General features: G+C 45.2%; 1 protein-coding gene across 2 annotated transcripts in view; it reads right to left on the bottom strand.

Annotated features, from left to right (window-relative positions):
* SI (sucrase-isomaltase) overlaps positions 1-21,034 on the bottom strand; it is a 265,979-nt gene that overhangs the window by 96,124 nt on the left and 148,821 nt on the right. Inside the window, exons 1-4 of one of the 2 annotated variants that reach the window (XM_081189870.1) lie at positions 19,613-19,681; positions 17,154-17,271; positions 7,557-7,630; positions 245-365 (exon numbers count right to left, since the gene is read on the bottom strand). In XM_081189870.1, the coding sequence (XP_081045996.1) occupies positions 245-365; positions 7,557-7,630; positions 17,154-17,271 (313 nt within the window). In that variant the 5' untranslated portion in view covers positions 19,613-19,681. Of the gene's footprint in view, positions 1-244; positions 366-7,556; positions 7,631-17,153; positions 17,274-19,612; positions 19,682-21,034 lie in introns of those variants that run through there. The other variant, XM_081189871.1, reaches the window with a different exon arrangement.

Raw genomic sequence — 21,034 nt, 5'->3', positions numbered from 1 at the left:
GGGTGGAAAATGAAGTCATGGCTGTAGCATATTTAAGTGCTTAACTTCACAGTTTTAGTATGCTTTTTTATTTAGTATTTTGGTTAACAACCATGTGATGGAGAACAAATTCTTTGGAAAGACTTTCAACCTTAGCCTGTATTATGCATATCAAACAGCGGATCAGCCTAGTGGTGCTGGCCTCCATACTATTTAATGAAAGAGTGTGCTTATTATTCCTGGAGTACAACCTACTTCCGCCTACCTGTTTCTGTGTCTGTCTGGCCTCCTTCTACTTGGTATCCATGGCTGTTGGAAAAGTAGCACCAGGGTATGCTTGTTTCATTCTCAGGGCTCCAGCAGCAGCCGCGGAGCGTGCATATGTCCTACATTATAAAGAGAGAAAAGTGGCATTATTTCAGAAGCAGCAATACTCTCCAAATTCGTTTTCTGGACAATGGCATGAGCCCACCGGACTTATTTATGTCATTGCTCTGTAAATGCTGATGCCAGCAGATTAAATTGCCGTCTTCTGCAATTTTGGCATTATCCATGAATGGAAAGAAAGCTTCCATTCTGTGACTCAGGGAGCAATCATATGCATGGGAAGCTAGTGTAAAGCAATCTGGTGCAAGTTAAGCCAGTGTGAAGTTGCACCAGACCCAAACCACATTGAGTGGCAGCGATGCCCCATTAAGCTGGCAGAGACAGAAGCCCTGGATCCCACAGTGTCCTCTTATCACATCATTCAGGAACACAAGAGCTGTAGCATTCTTGAGATAGTCAGGAAACTCATTTCATTGCTCTGGATTAATTCTGAAGCAGACGTGGGCAGGTCCACTGATCACTAAGTGGAAGTGAAATGACTGAACACTTCAGAAAAGTTCAAATTTAAGCCCTATTATGCAGACTGAATAGTTATGCAAATACCTCTGCTCATCTTCCAGTTGCAAGAGCCAATTCTAAACTTTCCGACATTCACCTTTTATATAGCCAAGGGGGAGAATTATACATGTTCAAACACATCTTTCCCATTCTGCAGACATTTCTGTGCCAACAACAACAAAATATACAATGGTTGCATTCTCCGGGATGAAGTGCTCACTCCTTCATTTCTATCACATTCATTCAGTGACGACCTCTCTTCCCACACCAATTCATAAAAGAGGACTTTAAAACATTCAGACAATTGCCATATCAATCAAGAATCAACTGCGAAGCAACCTTTGGATGTTATCCCATAATCTCTGTGATTCATCTTACAGTACATTGTAAACTAATGAATTTATATAGAAGCTCTTAATCACCAACACACATTTGCCTTCACAGAAAGGCTAGTTCCTTATCACAAGGAAATTGCCCGTTAACAAGAGAAATATTTGGAAGGAAAAATGTTTGTGCACACTTCTGAAGCTCTTAACCCAACCACCACCCTGGTCTTCCAACAACCAACTTAAATTGCACGGCTTCTGTATTTCAATTCCCCATTTCAATTATCAGCATTTCATGAGTTTGATCCATGATTATTATTTTTTAATGCAAAAATTGATGGTCTGTACGTGAGAAAGTTTCTGTGAGATCCCTACATTTTTGCACCTGCTCACCTGTTTTCCCCTGTCTGTTGTTTCTTAAGGAATAGCATAAATTGAGAGGGTTTATTCAAGCAAGGTTCACATAATTAACACAATGACATTAGAGTGCTCTGTATCCAAGAAGTTCTGGCTATGTGGCTAATTCACATGCATGCACACCCGCACACACACACACACACACAGAGAGAGAGAGAGAGAGAGAGAGAGAGAGAGAGAGAGGAGCTCTGTCTTTGCCCTCACTCTGAACAGTAAAATAAAGATAAGCGGTAGCCTCCAATCTTGACACACCACAGTGGTAGCTTCACTGCCCAACACAACCTCGTTGAAAAACATTCAACCCAGTCTAGAAGGAATCACATGAAGTTGGGCATGACCAAATGTGGATGATTATACAAGTTCAGATGAGCATGAATGCACATTCTCATTCTAGAAGAAGAGTTTGGATTTCTACCTATAAGCCTGGTAGGACAGCTAAGGCCACTCCTGAACAGGGAGAGCTTGACCACAGTACTAAAGGCATTGCGGCTCCAAGGCTGGATTACTGCAGTGCGCTCTATGTGGGAGTGCACCCCTTGGCAGTGGTGAGGTCTAAAAGGAGGTTTGTCAAGGTCTCAGCCTTTGCTTGCAAAATGCACCTTTATTCCTCCATTTCTTTTTCCTTGTTGGGAAAGGGAGAGAGAAAGGTGTGCTTGTGAGCAAAGGCAGGGGACGTGCTGGAGAAGTCCTCTCCATTGCCCTTGCTTCCGAAACACATCTTCATTTCCCCGTTTCTCATCAAGCAAAGGGGCAGAGGCAAATTTTGGGCAGTGCAACCGGTTCCATCACACTGGGTGCTGAGCCTAAAGGTAAAGGGTAAAGGAACCCCTGACCATTAGGTCCAGTCGTGACTGACTCTGTGGTTGCGGCGCTCATCTCGCTTTATTGGCAGAGGGAGCTGGCGTACAACTTCCGGGTCATGTGGCCAGCATGACTAAGCCACTTCTGGTGAACCAGAGCAGCGCACGGAAACACCGTTTACCTTCACACCGGAGCGATACCTATTTATCTCCTTGCACTTTGACGTCCTTTCGAACTGCTAGGTTGGCAGGAGCAGGGACCGAGCAATGGGAGCTCACCCCGTCGTGGGGATTCGAACCGCCGACCTTCTGATCAGCAAGCCCTAGGCTCTGTGGTTTAACCCACAGCGCCATCCGCGTCCCTGGGTGCTGAGCCTAGGAAGCGCTAAAGGACGTCACAACAATTGTCGAGAACCAGCTCGACATCAGTAAGAAAATCAGTCTCACACCAAGATGACTTGAAGAAAAAGCTTTGGCTTTTGCCGTGCAATGTTTATTGTGCGCAGTGAAAATAATTCATCCTTTCTCCTCCAGCACAGCGTTTTTTTTCTGCCCCGTACCCAAAAGTAACAAATCAAAGGAATGCAACCTTGCCCTTGCCCACAGACAAAGAGAGTGTTATGCTACGTGAGCCAATCATTAGTCTAGCATGAGGTGTTCACGTGCTCATCATGCTCTTAACAATATCTCGTGCTGTAAAATCACTCTGCAATAATAAAAACTCTGCTCATGCTCTTATGTACAAGCAATCATTTTCCCACACAATGACATAGTGAATTGAGCAGAACGGAAGGTGAGAGGCGGTAGGCACAGATTTGGCCTTCGACAGAGTGTCACTGAAATCTGAAAGACCAACATCCATCCCTGAAAGGGGAGGGGAGAAGGAAGGGTATGTTTTGCCAGCAAAGGGGCCTTCTTTCTTCCATTTCTTCTACCTTGAAGAAATTATTTGCTAGAAAAATTCACTTCTAAATCTATGCACCAGCATATCTGCCTTCTGCTTGCAGAGTCCCTGCAGGGCACTGAAATGTCAAGGTCTGTCACATCCCTCTATCACAGTACTCGCTGGGCCCTGGTAGCCTGTTCTGCTGCTGTGTTATCTGTTGCTGTATTTTTCCTCACTTGTAAATATATACAGTGGACTGCACATTCACACTTCTCTAAGCCATACTAAGCTTTATCCACAAGGGTCCCCTGGATGTGACCTACAGTCTAATCACAATGGATTGCATCCAGTTGCCAGCATGAGTGGAAGGAAGTATCCTCCTTCCTGCTGCAGCCTCCTGTGAACTGGGGAGGAAGCAGAGAAGGCAGAGCTGCACATGATGACAACCCTGTTCTAAAGCTTCAGTGCATGGGAACAAAGATTGAATCTTCTGAAAATCTCAATGTCCAGTTTATCTGCACAGATTTATCGCCCTTCTCTTCTTGATCTTGATAAAAAGGTGGGCTGTTTTCAGGTTCCAGGTTCTGCTTTTTAAAAGCCTCAAATATTATATTATACAATTATTATATGCATAATAGTATACACAGATAAACTCAATGTTTTCTAAAGCAGCCCCCACATAAACAGATGTGGCAGAAAAATGGGCAGTTGTTCTGTCAGTGCAAGTATTTCTGCCTGTTCAGTGGCCTTCCTTGCCCTCTCATCTCCTCCCCCACACACTGCACATTTCCCAAATCTGCTCTGAAAGGTTGAGGTGAACCCCAGAACAAATATAGGTTTTGCACAGAGCAGGGGGAGAGAGATAGGGAAAGATCAAATGTTCAAGCATATATCATTGAGCTGACGCAATGGATCAGTTGGATAATGCTCAATGCATATAATTGTATTTAAAAAATACTTTAAAGGTAAAGGTACCCCTGTCTGTCCGGGCCAGTCTTGACAGACTCTGGGGTTGTGCGCTCATCTCACTCTATAGGCCGGGAGCCAGCGCTGTCCGCAGACACTTCTGGGTCACATGGCCAGCGTGACCAAGCTGCTCTGGCAAGCCAGAGCCGCACACAGAAATGCCGTTTACCTTCCCACTAGTAAGCGGTCCCTATTTATCTACTTGCACCGGGGGTGCTTTCGAACTGCTAGGTTGGCAGGCACTGGGACCGAGCAACAGGAGCGCACCCCGCCGCGGGGATTCGAACCGCCAACCATGCGATCGGCAAGTCCTAGGCGCTGAGGTTTTACCCACAGCGCCACCCGCGTCCCTTAAAAAATAATAATACTTTATGCAATATCTAATTAACTCGTTCTATAGTGGAAGGACAGATCCTGAAGCTGAGGCTTCAGTACTTTGGCCACCACATGAGAAGAGAAGACTCCCTGGATAAGACCCTGATGTTGGGAAATATGGAGGGCACAAGGAGAAAGGGACAACAGAGGATGAGATGGTTGGATAGTGTTCTCGAAGCTACTAACATGAGTTTGACCAAACTGCGGGAGGCAGTGAAAGACAGGAGTGCCTGGCGTGCTCTGGTCTATGGGGTGACGAAGAGTTGGACATGACTAAACAACAACAACAACAAATAGTGCAAGGATTTATGCTTGCACGATGGAACAGTCCCTCTTCTCCTCCCTATTCCCAGTACCCTTCCCAGATATGTCCCTATGGGATGAGGGGCAACCCAGAATATATGTAGGGGAAAGGAAAGGAGGGAATGTTATGTTGCACAAATGTGAATTCTCATGCTGACAAAATGTGTTTAGATAGTATTATGCTGGAATCAAGCCTTAAGTATTAATAGTTTTACAATTATGCTACAGAAATATAGTAACACACGGGGCTTGACTTTTTCATACATATTATTTATGTTATACATAGGTTTTTGCATAAGTGACTCATATATAAGCAAATGTTCAATGCAAGAGGCAATCCATCATCGGCAAAGCTTGATCAGAGGCATCAAATTCCATTTATAATGGAATCTCTCCTCTGTACCGAATGGGGACATTTGCACAGATGGACATATGCCTCAGGGACACCTCAGGGACTTCTTGATTAACATATCTTTGGAAATCAATCAGCCCATATCAAAAGTGAAGGGGGAGGGAACAGAAAATAACGAGTTCCTCATCAGTATTAGAAATAACTAGAGACACCACACTATGATAATGATTGACCAAGCTAAAAAAAGATAAGAGAGTAAAAAGGTTAAAGCTTACCAACCGTTAATTTCACCTATAACCACATAAATTGTTCATGAAAGCAAATACTACTGGAGAAAGGACTTTTGCCACTGAGAAGAACTCTTATCAGACCTTCAATATCAGACCTCTCAGGAACGTTCACCGGCATAAATAAATGATAGTACAGAGCTAATTGCTTTCTGGTTTCCCCAACTGAACAGAGGTCAATGCAGATTTTGCAAGTCCAGGAGCTGCTGACAGGAGCTCCTGAACCACAGAAGGCTGGCAAGCCAAAGTTTCTGGATTTCATCTGCCTGCATTTCCATTTCCACAGCAATTACTGTATATTTCCGTGTATAAGATGAGGTTATTTTATCCAAAAATTATGCTGAAAATTGGGGGTTATCTTATACAACTTTCAGATTTGAAAATAAGGGATCAGCAGCATAGCTGTCAACTTTCGAATTTGAAAATAAGGGATCAGCAGCCTCACCTGACCCGGAGACAGTCTACGGGATATCTAACAATCCAGGATAGCAGCGGGAAGCAGTGGGAAACGGCGCTGAAATAAGGGAATTTCCCGCAAAAAAGGGAAGGCTGACAGCTATGCTTATACATGGAAGGTGGAGAGATGGGATGGGCGATTGGTGGCTGCTGCAAGCAGGAGATTTTCAAGGGCATTATTTGCTGGTGATTGGTGGGTGTGTCAAGGTCCGCTGGTTATTGGCTGTTGCTGGAATTGGGTGGGTGATTGGCACTTGGTTTCGGTGAGCATGAAGAGGATTGGTTGCTTCGTTGATGTGCGTGCAATTGGCTGTGGCGGCCCTGCGGGTGATCAATTTTTGGCAATCCCCCCCGCCCAGATCAACAACTCTCGGCAATCTCCCCCTGTTTACTCAATTTGGAGTCCCAAAAAAGAGGGGGCGTCTTATACACGGGACTGTGTTATACACGGAAAAATGCGGCAAGTATATGTGGGATGTAAACACAGGAGCAGTCAATGACAACATTCCTAGAGTGTACATGTTAGAACATGGGGAGGGATGTCTGTCCAGCAAGCAGGTAAACTTCCTGGGGACGGACTTCCTCCGCATGTGACCAGAGGTGGGTGTGGCCTCACCTGTGCAGGTAATGACAAAAGCACAGGGCAGGCAGCCATATCTCTCTCTCTGCCATTTTCCTTCGATGAGGAAGCATCTAAAGATGCCCTCTTGGCTCCCAGCCAAGAGAGGAGATAAGGTCTATCTTGCAACAAGATAGATTCTAAATATATGTAACCTTTTTAAGCCTGTCTACCTTCTGGGATCATGTTGTGAACAGAACGTGAGTAAACTCTTTTATACTTTTATAAAGACTGTATTGTGTCTTGTATTTTAAGAGGGAACAAAGGGGAAATTACCAGAGTAATTATTATAGAGATTCTAGCGAACCTGTGCACACGTTACCGTTGCGAACTTAAAGGGGGAATGTTTGTAAACTCTGCTGATATTTTGGGAACTTGTTAGCACAAGTTGGATAAGGATATAATTAGTCAATATATCCTCTCCTGCACCCCAGAACATTCCCACAGTATAGACAGCGTGATATAAACCATTTGCAATCTTTGGTAGGGAGAAAGTTGCAGCAGCATCCAAAATAAGCAGTGGCATAGGAGCAGCCATGCTTTCTCCCATAATTTCCTCCATGGGAGTAACAGAATATGATCCAGGCAAGGGGTTGGGCTAGATGACCCTTGGTGTCCCTTCCAGTTTCACAGTTCTATGATTCTGTTATTCTTATGCATAGCAGACCCCTTGAAATAAGGAATCACCACAATGGCAGAGTGTGGCCAGGCATCTCCTTCCTCTCTGAAATAATTCCATGGGGAGGAATAGCCATTTCCAATTCCTCAATCCTTCCATCCTTGCTAACTTTGAATCCTAATATGTTCTCGTCCACAGACAGCTGATAACTGATTTCCTACTCTAATTGTTTATTAATTATTATTATTATTATTATTATTATTATTATTATTATTATTATATGTACCTTTGTTGCCAATGTATCTGGGATGCAGTCTATTCTCTCCGATGGTTGCACAACTGGGCAAGTTGGAGAAAATTCTGCAAGAGATCAATCAATTTATCGCATTAGTCAGTGGCCAGAGCAAATATAACAAAATATAAGAATGTATTTTAAAAAGACACAAATTATGGGTGCCGAGAGCCCCAGCTTTCATTTATCTTTTTATATCAGAGGTCTGTAACAAAAAACTAATTAGTGTACTTCTGCACCTATAGGCTGAGCCTGGGATAGTCTTGGCCCTTGTTTTTATTCAAACCAAACAACTCTGAATCTAAGAACTAATGTTTGAGTTTATTTTTCCTTCTCCCTGCCATTCCCTTTTCCTTCTGTGTCATCTTCTACTGTAAACCTGAGGACAGGTACTTATTGCTGAGCTTTGAAATCTTCTGTGGGAGCCCATTCAGCTATAGAGTAGAAACGCTTTACATATTTTTTTACTGCATTTTTATACCACCCTTCCTCTAAACTGCCTTCCTCTAAACTGAGTTCAGGGTCAGGGGTGCCAACTTGAATAAAATATTGTGGGGACCCAAGGAAGCCCCGCCCTGCATAATCAGTCACATGACACAGTGCACACCCACCATTTGAATGGGAATGTCCATCAACTTTCTGGGGGCCAGGCCCCCTCAAATATTTCATTGTGGGTGCTGAAGCCCCAATGGTTCCTAGGAGTTGGCTCCTGTGTTCAGGGTGGTGTACAACTAATATTTTACCAGCGGCGTAGCGTGGGTTGTCAGCACCCGGGGCAAGGCAAGTAATTTGCGCCCCCTAACCCGGGGCAAGGCAAGTAAGTTGCGCCCCCTAACCCCTAACCTGCCGCCGCTGCCAGCTTCTTCTTGCTGCTGCCTGGTCTGGTGTGGTTCTCTCCTGCGCTCAGCGCTGTGCTGGGCGACCACTGCACTGTCCCTCCCCCAGATAGTCCCTCGCTCTCTCTCCGCACTGCACGCCTGGCACCCACCCCCTCCACAGTGGGCAGTGACCCAGCGGCTCGGATCGGATTCACACAGCCAGCACTGCAGTGAGAGAGAGTGAGTGAGCCAGGTAGGGGCAGAGAGCTGCGAGTGCGAGCGCCCCCCCCCCAGATGTTGCGCCCGGTGTGGCCGGCCCCCCCTGCACCCCCCACGCTACGCCACTGTATTTTACCTTACAACAAATATTAAAATGACAACATACAACCACCCCACAATAGCATGTCAATGGATGCCTGTTTCTGTTCAGAAAAAACAACAGAAATCTTTCATTTTCTACCTTTTAAGCTAACAGCTGAAAATGTGAAAACATCGCAAAGCATGAAATATTTCTGTACTTTTCCCCTCAGAGTGTTTGGTTTAAGCTACCATGCTCTCATCTAAGGAATATTTTCCACAAAAAGGCTTATTTCATAACAACTAATTTTTTCTCCCCCACCCTTCCCCCCTCTCTCTTTTGCTATGAGACTAGAAGTCTGATTTACTTCTCAGTTCAGAAAAAATACTTGTATTCAATCCAATTTGCTTAAAGTAACTATATATATTTTGAAAATGAATTGTTGCTTGTTTTGCTTTTGCCCTCCTGCCAACCTGTTCATCTGCTCAGATTGAATAACGTGGTTTAAAGATGAAGATAAATGAAAAACTAAAAAGAGCAGGCAGGATCCTGCTGCAGTTAAGCACTTCTAAAGCCTCACCGACTTCAGTGGAAGAGTTAAGCACATGCCAAATCTCTCCCATCAAAATCCTTGGAATGGATGCTAACTAAAGAATAATTGATTGTACCATATTATAACTACATTATAAAATATATAGTTTATTAAAATAAGCCCCTACTGGTTTGAGTAAATCCCAGCCTAAACTGAAAAGCATCAGTTTGTTTATCAGGGGAACAAACAGGAGAAAGGAAATTCCATATGTGAAATGTCCCAGGTTTATGGATGCAAGGTTTTCAGCACATAATTTCCACAAACATGGGAGAACCGTCTATCATATCTCACAGCTCAGTGCTTTGAGTGCAAAAAGTCTCAGGTTGAATCTCCAGGTTGAATTCAAAAGAATGCAGTCTTAAACCTTAGAGAGCTGGGTGTGAACCAGTACTATTTTTCTAGAAAAAGAGGTGCTGGAACTAAGCATGATAATAGCCTCCATGTAAACTGATTAATTGGCTTAACATTCATGTCATTCATTAAAGTTAGCTGTATATATTCACTAATTAGTTCCTTGCTGCTGCTAACCATGAGGCAACCTGCTTCCCACAAACATTTTGAAGACGGCATATTTTCATACCTTTTCATAAAAATAAACTTGGGTTTTGAAAGGTTGGAACCTGTTCCACGTGAGATGGAAAAGAACCGTCTCCTTATAGTTCTTGAGCATCTCCCCAGGAAAGATACACCATATTTGCGAGACTGCTGTGGTATCTTATCAACTGATCTATTGCCTAACTGTTAGACATGATGAACCAAATTCTTCACTTCTTAGTGGGACTAAAATCAACAAGCAAACAAAACACATTGCTAACAGCAAGAGTATACATAACTGGGGGGGGGGAGTTTTATTTATTTTTGTTTCAGAAAAACTATGACAAAGCGTGTTCTCACTAGCAGAGAGCACGTGTTGCGGTTGGGGAGCAGGCCACCATCATGACTAGGCAATTTTGGGAACCCAAGATGAAAGGGTTAATTGGGTCGCTGGGGAAATTTGGGTGTTGCAAAATTGGAGGAGGGGTTTAGAGTCTATAAATTGAGGAGCTAGACTAGGGGACTTCCTCTTGGCCGTTTTGCATCGGATCACATGGAGCACTTGGACAATCTTCTCATTGTCTGGTTACATTTCTTTATTTCTTTATTTCCCCTTTCTTTTTAATCCTCTCTAGTCCCTTAAATAATTTAATTCCCCCCTTTTCCTGTTTGATTTCCCACCCCACCCCACCCCTTACCCTGCCCTGTGGGAAGATTCTCCCTGTATCTGTGGCTTGCCTTTCCCAATAGGGAGAGAGAGCCCCCGTTAGGGGCTTTCTTTCGCAAAAAGGTTTCCCCCATTTCTCTTGTTGAAATTGTGGGGCTAGTCAGGGCTGTTCCCAGATTAGCTGGTATCACTTTCGTTTATAGTATCCCCGGAGATTGGCTTTATTTTGAGTGTGTGCAGCGCTGTTGGCCAAATTTTAAGCTAGCCTTGGGTGGGAGCACTAATTTGAGTTCCTTTAATATTGTTATGACATTGCTCGCTATAGGAATGTATCTGCTTGCAGGCCCAGTTGCTGCTAATCTATATCTGAGGCAGACAGAGGGCCCCAGAGGCTCCCTGTGCCTCCAAGGACTATGAGCACTCTGTATATGCTCTTGAACTATGCTGTTTCTGAATGAGTTTATTTTCTTTAAGTTTGTTTTGCCCTGATAGTGGCGACTGCCATTTTAGAGATGAGCCATTGTGGCTTAGTGGCTAAAGTGTAGGACTAGGACCCGGGAGACAGGGTTCATATCCCCCTCTTAGCCATTGTCATAACAAAACAAACAAACTGCTCCTTTTGGGCTATTCTGTTGCTGGGTAGTTTGGCCCATTTGTGATAGAAGAACTTTGGGTTTCTTGAAGGGGCGCTTCCCTCTAAAAGGGCAAGCAGGGGTACCTGGACAAGCTGTGGGCTACCTCAACTCTGCTATTTCACTGGAAACATTTATGCCTGGCCTAGCAGGTGATCCTAGGGGTTTGCCCTAGAATTCGATGGCCTGGAAGCGTTTCCAGCCTGAATAGTGTCCCCATGTGGTCCATGAAGCTTTGGTTTCACTGGGTCAGCGCATAGTGCCGGTAATGCCTAGGTTTCAGGATTGGTCCCTGTATGGGACAGCTGCATGCTCCCCCATTGCTCTACCTGGACACTTAGGTCCTTTTGGTGGTTACCTCACTGCGAGGGATGTAACGGGCGCCACGTTTGCAACATGCAACTGGGAGAAAGCACCTTTGTGTGCCTGCATTGCAGTTTGCTCTGTGCGTTGCAGAGCACGGCGCTGCATGGGCTGCAATTGCATTGCATTGCGTGAGAGATTTGCAGTTGCATTGCACGGAGGGTGTGTGCATTGCACGGAGGGTGTGTGTGCATTGCACGGAGTGTGTAGTTGCATTGCACAAAGTGTGTTGTATTGCACGAAGTGTGTTGTTGCATTGTACGAAGTGGGTTGCTGCATTGCACGAAGTGGGTTGTTGCATTGCACGGAAGGTGTGTGCATTGCACGGAGGGTGTGTGCATTGCATGGAGGGTGTAGTTGCATTGCAGAGAGTGTTTTTTGCATTGCACAGAGTGTGTGTGCATTGCACGGGGTACATAGTTGCATTGAACGGAGGGTGTGTGCAGTGCACGGAGTGTGTAGTTGCATTGCATGGAATGTAGTTGCATTGCATGGAGTATGTGCATTGCAGGGAGTGTGTTTTGTATTGCACGGAGTGTGTAGTTGCATTGAACGGAGTGTGTAGTTGCATTGCACGGAGGGTTTGTGCGTGCATTGCACGGAGTGTGTAGTTGCATTGCACAGAGCATGTTTTTTGCATTGCACGGAGTGTGTAGTTGCATTGCACGGAGTGTGTAGTTGCATTGCATGGAGAGTGTGTGCACTGCACGGAGTGTGTGTTTTGTTTTTGTTTTCTTTTTGTTTTGTTTTGCATTGCACAGAGTGTGTGTCTGAAAAGGAAGCTGGCTCGGTGGCAGCTTTGTCGGGACTTCTTTAGGGGTTCTGGCCAGCGTCGGCCCTGTAAATTTACATATCATGATGGCAGCACAAGATGCCCCCTGCCCAAGCGGGGGCTGGAAGCTGGCAAGCAATAGCTCAATACTTTTTGCCCAATATTCCCATTTTATTTAGGGATCCAGTTGGATATCGTTGCTACAACATACCACTTGCCTATGGAGAAGCTGTCTGCCTTGAAGGAAGTTATTTTGTAATCCTTCCTCTGTAGCAAGTGATGCTTCATCAGATCCGATCTTGCTGGGTCACTTAATTAATCTTCCCACTAGGCCAGGCTGCCTGAGGTCCCCTTACCTTTGTGTACGCCTACCAAGTGTGGTGAAGGCAGATATTCAGGCGATGGTAGCAATTCCTGCATGTATGCAATAGTAGTTCGCCATGGCAGGATACCTTGAACCCGCACAGGGATTTTCATGCTGGTGCTGCTGGATCTTTGCCCTTTGGTTTTAATTCAAGGGTTGCTGGTGTGCAAAGCTAGGGCCTCAAGCCCGGTGTGGTGAGGCAATCATGTGACATAACTTTTCTTGAGTTTTCCCCATTGTAGTAGCAGTTCACATGTGGCCCGAGGAGTTCAGTGACCATCGGATCGGCTTTTGGTTTGATAACCAGGTAGTGGTGAGCATCTTGGCAAAACAGTCCTCACGCTCTAGCACAGTCTCTGCCGCCCTGCTCATACTTTCGAGCTGCGCCGCTTAAGGTTTAATATTGTGCTTTCTACTCTCCAAATTACGGGATCCTCTAACAATGTCGCTGACACTCTATCCCACTTTCAGATGAAGCGCTTCAGATCCTGGGCTCCAGACTCAGCTATTGCCAGACTTTTCCAGACCACCTGTGGCATTTTGACAACAATTAGTAATTACAGAGAGCGACAGCTTCCATTTCCCCTTCTGCTTTTACCTCTTATGGGAAGGATGGATTTCTTAGCCTTAAGCTGGCAGTCCTCGGCCATTCAGATGAATTGGCCCCCATCCTCTGAGCAGATCCTGCAGTATTTGGTCCACCTGCTGCAGATTGGGCGTGCTGTTATAACTATAAGAATTCAGTCCGCTGCAATGTCTGTTACACTGAAGCTTTAATTTTCAGAGACCCTTGCATAAAGTTTGTAGTGCGCAGGGCCTTGGAAGGTTGGAATAGGCTCCAACCTCATAGGACAGTGGGCAGGAAGTCGGTCAATTTTACCTATGCAGTATCTGCAACAAGTTAAAACTTGTCTGCTGGTTAAGATCAATGCAAGACTCCTTTCAGTAGTCCATTGCATTTTCGCACTGAGGGTTTGGGAAATGGTTGTTGGAGCCAGTACGGGGCTGAGAGTCTGGAGGCTTATTGCTTCAGGACTTTTCCTCATCCTTTGGAGCTTGTCATTAGAGTTGGGAACTCCAAAAACAGACTTAGTGGGCAGGAGTGCCACAATCAGGCTTCCCGCCACAGGTGAGGAGGGCCCTTGCCCGGTTATGGATAACAGAATATTTGGCTTTTTATTCCCTGGGGGGCTGGCCCGCTCCTAGTGCATGAAAATGGGTTCCTGTTAGCCAGGCATCAATGTGCTCACGTTGTGCACCAGTTATTACGGCCTGCGGCTTGCTTACCGCTGAACACGCCTCATTCCTTACGATTAGGTGCTGCTGCAAAGGCTGCACACTGGGGGCCTGGCAGTAGACAGGATTGTGAATACGGGTCATTGGAAGTCTGACGCTGACAAGGGTTATATCAGGAAGTGTCACAATGATGTCTGTGCTGATGCTTGTCTGTTATTTCCTCTTTTCATAGGAGCAGCTGTGCACATTTGGGCCACAGCATTGTACACTAGGCTGGCAAGCATGTTGACGAGTTTGGACTGGGGCGCCATCTCAGTCTTCCTGCCCAAGTGAACATATACCGGATGTCCAGATGGGGAATGCTTGGGAGGAGATCCTTCCTTTGGTGTGGTCGGGTGTGACCTGTGCAGGTCCTCCCGCAGTGCTGGTGGTACAGCTGGGCGAGAATGTTTGCTGTCTTCCTCCAGCATAAGTTTGCATTCCTGCATGCAAGAGGGCTTGGATTGAGTTGATGGCAGCTCTCCCTGGACTCAAAATAATTTAATGCATTGGTTCAAGGTGGTCTGGAGGGGGGGTTGGAGCACCTGTCCCCTCCAATGTGCAAAGATATTCCATTCAAGGGAATCCAAGGATTCGCCATGCTTTTGTCACCCCCTTTCGAGGGCTAGGGCCACGCAAGAGTTCCTGGGAGCATTTGGGGGTGAGCTTGAGTCTGATCCTGGTTCATTGCTCCCCCACGCTGTTTATTTGTACTGACAATATGGTGGGGCCCAGTTGTCAGTGCTGCCCTGCCGAGGTCAGGTGCAGCTAGTCAGGAACCAATGCCTAGACAAACTACCACCGAGCAGGCCAGAAAGCATGTTAATAAGGCGGTGGACAATAGAATAAAATAAATAAAGTAAATAAAATAACAAATAAAATAAAATAGGTCCTTGCTTTAGGTGGGTTCTGTAATATTGCACCCTGCTATTTTTCTTCAAGGCAGTTGCCCCCTTTAGGGCAGATGGGGTGCATCTTTCCCCTATGGGGAACAACACCTGGCGGGATGCGATTGCCTTGGGATTCATTGCTCCCCCACAATGTTTGCTGGTACTGACGATATGGTGGGGCCCAGTCGTCAGTGCTGCCCTGCTGAGGTCGGGTGCAGCTAGTCGGGAACCAATGCCTAGCAGGCACCAATTTCGAAGGTGATGCGGAAGGCGATTCTGGCTTGTGGCGGCACAGCTGGTGATTTTGCTCCCCATTCATTTAGGATTGGGGCTGCCTCGACGGCAGCTCACTGGGGCTTGTCAGCCGCCAAAATAAAGGATTTGGGCCGCTGGAAATCGGGTGCGTTCAGAGGTTATGTTCGCTATCATGGTTTCTTACATTGTTTTTTTATTATTATTATTATTATTATTATTTATCTCAGGTTTAGCAGCTGTCCGCATCTGGATGGTGGGGCTCAGCATCATCCACTGGGCTGGTGTAGCAGCACGACAGTCGGAAAAGGGTACAGGTCTTGGCCTTCCTCCACATATTCAGTTGTCTTGGCTGTCCAGACGGGGAATGCGCTGGCCGGAGCTCCTGCCTCGGATCCGGAGACAGTTGCTAAGGGAAGGACCCCCATCGGCCATTGTGGTGCAGCTGGGTGAGAACGACCTGGTTTCTACGGACTGTTTTTCCCTGCGTGCTGCAATTTTAGCGGACTTGGAGACGCTGCGGGCTCTGATGCCAGTAGCGAAAATTTTTGGGTCAAGGCTGCTACAACGGCGCGCTTGGAGGGGCAGTCGTTGCCCAGCCGCCATTGAGAGAGCCAGGGGCCGCATCAACTCCGCAGTGACGAGAAAGGTCTTGGAGTTCGGCGGCGATGTGATTTTTCATCCTGAGATTTCTTCTCAGAGGCCAGATTTATTCCGAGATGATGGCGTGCACCTTTCTGCTTCGGGTAATGAAGCTTGGCTAGGTGCGGTGGTGGCCAAGCTGAGGTCTTGGCTGGGGCTGTGAGTGGTTTGGCGGGGAGCCGTGGGCTCCATGGCGGTTAGGCATTGGTTAAATTGGTGCTTGGAGGGGTAAGTTGCCTATCCCTCCAAATGATGCGAATGGGAATTCCGTTAAAGGAATCCAGGGGCTTGCCATCCTTTCGTCCTTGTCCGTGGAGCCGGACTTGGGCCGGGCAAGACCCCACCGGAACATGAGGGTGAGAGGTGTTGGACTGCATTTACCCAGCCTCATTTCTCCCCAATACTTGTTTCCCACGCTGGCTTCCGGTGGTGTCCGGAAGTGCCAGCGCTGTCCTTGGGGGGGCAAGGACATAGTCATAACCAATGCCTAAGCAACCACTCACATTTTCTGTATTTAAATAAAGTTGTGGCCAAAATTATGCCAAAAACCTTAAACAAAAAATTAACGTGTGCTGTGTGAATTTTTTTGGGGGGTGGCACTGCGGAACTCAACACGCAAAGCGTGTTCTCACTAGCAGAGAGCACGTGTTGCGGTTGGGGAGCAGGCCACCATCATGACTAGGCAATTTTGGGAACCCAAGATGAAAGGGTTAATTGGGTCGCTGGGGAAATTTGGGTGTTGCAAAATTGGAGGAGGGGTTTAGAGTCTATAAATTGAGGAGCTAGACTAGGGGACTTCCTCTTGGCCGTTTTGCATCGGATCACCCGCCCCCCCTCCCTTTTATAGGGTGGTTCTTGGGTTCATTTGACCTTGCTATGCCTGTCATGGGGTCGTTCGCCTTTGAGCGGGGGCCTGGTAGGAATTTTGCCATTTGGCTGATTGGCTCTTGCCACTTGGTTTTTGCCTACTGCGTAGCAAATCGTCACAACTTGTAAGGTTGGCGGTTAGGCATTGGTTAAATTGGTGCTTGGAGGGGTAAGGTGCCTATCCCTCCAAATGATGCGAATGGGAATTCCGTTAAAGGAATCCAGGGGCTTGCCATCCTTTCGTCCTTGTCCGTGGAGCCGGACTTGGGCCGGGCAAGACCCCACCGGAACATGAGGGTGAGAGGTGTTGGACTGCATTTACCCAGCCTCATTTCTCCCCAATACTTGTTTCCCACGCTGGCTTCCGGTGGTGTCCGGAAGTGCCAGCGCTGTCCTTGGGGGGGCAAGGACATAGTCATAACCAATGCCTAAGCAACCACTCACATTTTCTGTATTTAAATAAAGTTGTGGCCAAAATTATGCCAAAAACCTTAAACAAAAAATTAACGTGTGCTGTGTGAATTTTTTTGGGGGGGTGGCACTGCGGAACTCAACACGCAACCAGTGTGCTAGATTGTCGTATGACTCACTGATTGCTGAAATTCATGGATTTCTGAACCATTACCTTTGAATCCAGTATGGCCTGTTGCTAAAAGCCCAATCAAAACACTGGCAACAATCGCTGCCAAAAGGAAGAGGGTGATCAAGGAGACTTCCAATCCAGTAAATTCTTTCCTTCCCATCTAGCAAGAGAGAATGAGAGAAACAAAAACATTAAGAAAAACACAACATTAAGAAGGAACATTCGAGGAAGGCGTAAATGTCTTAAAAGCATTTGCTTGGGAGGGGGAAAGTATCCTTTGATCCCTGTAGTTAAAATATAACTATGCCGTTTTCAAAAGCACTGAATTATACAGCTTACACTCTTCTGCACCGTGCTATTAAAAGAACCATCTCCTTAACGATTGAGATGAATTTTGTGAATTTTCTTGGGGGGGGGGTCTTTTTGAGGAGGGGGAGGTCTTGTCTCATGGGCCAAGGTATGTTCCTCCTGGATAGAAACCATTGCACCAGTGAAAATAGAAACACTTCCAAGAATCTTTTCCCTGTTTTGATGCCATAAAGTTCTTGAAAAATACGCAACCCTGGTTGACTATGTTTATTTGGAAAGGGAAGCCAACATGAGCATAGACTGAAATACAATTTAAGTTTGATCTCTTAGCGTGATTTGCAAGGGGTGGGGGGAATTTACCAGCTGCTCATCTTGGCTGAAATCCCTAGGGAGACAGAATGCTTAGTAAAGTTAGGAATGATGCCCATCTTTGACAAACAGGCACTGCTGAAGTGTTAGGGCTCCACAGCCAACTGCTCAATCTTGTGTGAAAAACAACATGGAACTATTAATGTTTAACTGTATCTAGCAATAAAAATGCATTTAAACCAGTGTCTAGCATTCAGTAAATCAGTGGCTGGATTTAGGCTTATCAATGGGATGAACACATTTTCCCTAAAATATAACAACCCCTAGCTTTTTTAACATCAACAACAAAACATCCATAATGAAGATGAGTGAAATTGATTTCTAAAATAATTGAGAGTGTTCAAATATCTCTGCAATGAAGTAAATAAATTTAAAAATGTATAAGTTAAAACTGAACTACCAGTTGCATTATTTCAATTCGTTCTTACCCCCTTATCTCTGATTTTCTACATCTATGCGTTTGGAAGGCTATCAGCCACAAGAAACAAGAAATGAACTAGTGCTTGCATTTTAACAGATTGGCTTGAAATGATTGTTAAATGACAATAACAAAGTACCGTAAAGAAAAATAAAATTGCAAATAAGAACAGAATTCAGGCAAAATTACAGTATATTTTACATTTCATTATAGACTTTCAGAGTGACAAAAAGACCCTCACATTTATGTACAATGGTTTTGATCCTATCATTCAGTTCATGAAAGGGGGCACAATTTATGCCAGTTTCTCCTCAATCTACAACCCCCTGTATCACATCGTAAGCCACCCTCTGCACTGCATGTTTCAGGAGCATATTATCAAGGGCTATAAAAGAAGGCAGAATTGTTGAGCTAATTTACTAAAGAGTAATTTTAAGCTTTTGGAGCTGTTTCCGCTGCTTTTTTCCATCGTGCTGCCATACATCCAGGTCATGGGTAGGCAAACTAAGGCCCAGGGACCGGATCCAGCCCAATGGCCTTCTAAATCCAGCCCGCGGATGGTCTGGGAATCAGCGTATTTTTACATGAGTAGAATGTGTGCTTTTATTTAAAATGCATCTCTGGGTTATTTGTGGGATATAGGAATTCATATTTTTTTTCTTTTCAAAATATAGTCCAGCCCCCCACAAGGTCTGAGAGACAGTGGACCAGCCCCCTGCTGAAAAAGTTTGCTGACCCCTGAGGTTTTCCTTGACATTTTGCTGATTCGTCGCCACTTTTACACCCGGAAACCAGGAAATGTCAGGAATTTTCCTTTCATATGGCAAGCCTAATATTATCTTGTCACATTCTCCACAAGGTCATTACTACAATTATTCAACAGATAAGACACTCTATAAGTCAGTGCAATAAATCCCCTCCTTCAATAAGGGGCCCAAATAATTATCACATATTTTTGCATAAAATGGACCATAAAATAAAATATGTGTGGTGGATTCAACCTGTTTTGTGCCACAAAGGCAGAATCTTTCAGAGTATGGGATTTTCAAAAATCTACCTTGCAAGCTGCAGGCGGTAAGACATTAAATCTTGCAAGGAAAAGGGCTCTGCGTAGGATCATAAAGCTGGTGTAAATATGGAGTGTCCTGGCCAAGCGAGGGTGGAATTCCCAACCCCAGTGGGGAACAGGTTTTATTGGCTGCACTGCAAAGGGTTTGGAATTCAATCTCTAGGATTCTGCAATTGATTGTCTGGAATGTTTCCAATTGTGGGAGCATAAGCAGCAACTTGAGTAATAGGTTCTGATTTTGCTACATTACAGTTACCACATATTTGTCACAAAAGAAGCTACTGAAACTTTTTGTTTTGTTTTTGTTATATATTTAAAAAACCCAAGCAAACCTACCTCTATGCTCCTGCGGCTTCCTCCATGTACTGCTGCCAAATAGTCCTGTGTCAGAAATGATGCCTTGCCTTGCAGACTCTTAACTATATACTGATTCCCTATCAGTTCCTTGTATTATATTTTAACTAGGCTATCAGTAGATTATACACAAAGCCACAGGCAGATTGTGGGTTCTCTTTGCAGGCAAGGGAATGATTAGTTAATTAATAATTCCCCCCCCTTGCCTATCAGTCATGCGACATTTGGCAGGTATAATCACACATGCAGTTAGGTATCGTTTCTGCATTCGCCACCTTCGCCCTGAGCCACTGTATGACTCCCAGTTTATTATTTTAATTGGACTTTTGCTTATCGGTCTTTCTCCATTTCTCCTGCTTAATGTCAGCATAAATCAGTTGAAGTTTCGTGGAGGTTAAAAAGAGATTCCTAAAGTTCGGTCGCAACACAAAGGATGCAGTTTTGATCGCTAGGAGAGTACTCCTAAGCAGTAATTGGGAGTATTCATACAACACAATTGTGAAGCATAAGAGGAAGAAAATGTAGAAAGTAGCAGAGGAGAATGCTCTGAATCTTTTTTCCCATGTGAAGGGGGGGGGGGAATAAACCACTTTCCTTTAGCTATCCATCCATTTTTCAACAAACAAAACACTGCATGCACTGTTTGCACAATATCAGCTAACCATAAAAGCATTGCAAACTATATGTGATGTCAAATATAATGCTGCTGGAGAACACTGGAACATTTCTTTAAAAATGACACAGTATAGTAATGGGGCTGCGGTCTGCTTTAGAGCATCCATGAAGTAGGGCGGGGGGGGGGGTTGAGAGTGGGCTTTTTAAATCTGTCCTCCCCCACCCCCCAAAAAAATCACTCACTCCAAATACATTTGTGGCTATAGAAGAAATCACAACATTATTCATATATGTCTGTCCACAGAAAGCAGTTGTGATTTTCAGCTGAAAGGCTGCAGGGTGTGAATGGGTTAAAAAGTCCTTCCTGTCTCCTCCTCCGCCTCCTCCTCTAGATGGGAGAGAAATGTGCTCATCTCACCTTTTAGCCTTCAAAATTTTGACTTCAGTTCAAAATATGAACTAATACTAAAATCCTTTGAAATCAAAACTTTTCTGAAATTTGCAATGCAATTCTCCAATACACACCCCTTGTGAGGGGGGAGTGTACAAAAGGCACACATTCCGGTAAACAATTGCATAGAAGAAAGAGTCTATTAGAAGAAATGGGGACATAAACGTGACAACCTTTTTTGCAAGGCTACTCTTCTCAAATGCAAGCCGAGGCAGAAACTGGCCAAGCTGAAGGCTGGAATTATGAGGAAGTGAGAGAAATTGAAAGTGACATCCCCACCTTTTCCTCCCTAAGGAAGTTGGAGGCAGACTGCGGGCTGCATATTCTTTCGAGAGAGA

The sequence above is a fragment of the Podarcis bocagei genome, assembly GCF_964188305.1.
Source record: "Podarcis bocagei genome assembly, chromosome: 4".
NCBI classification, from domain to species: domain Eukaryota; kingdom Metazoa; phylum Chordata; class Lepidosauria; order Squamata; family Lacertidae; genus Podarcis; species Podarcis bocagei.
The sequence above is the reverse complement of the archived record's forward strand: the minus strand, read 5'-3'. Positions and strand labels throughout refer to the sequence as shown.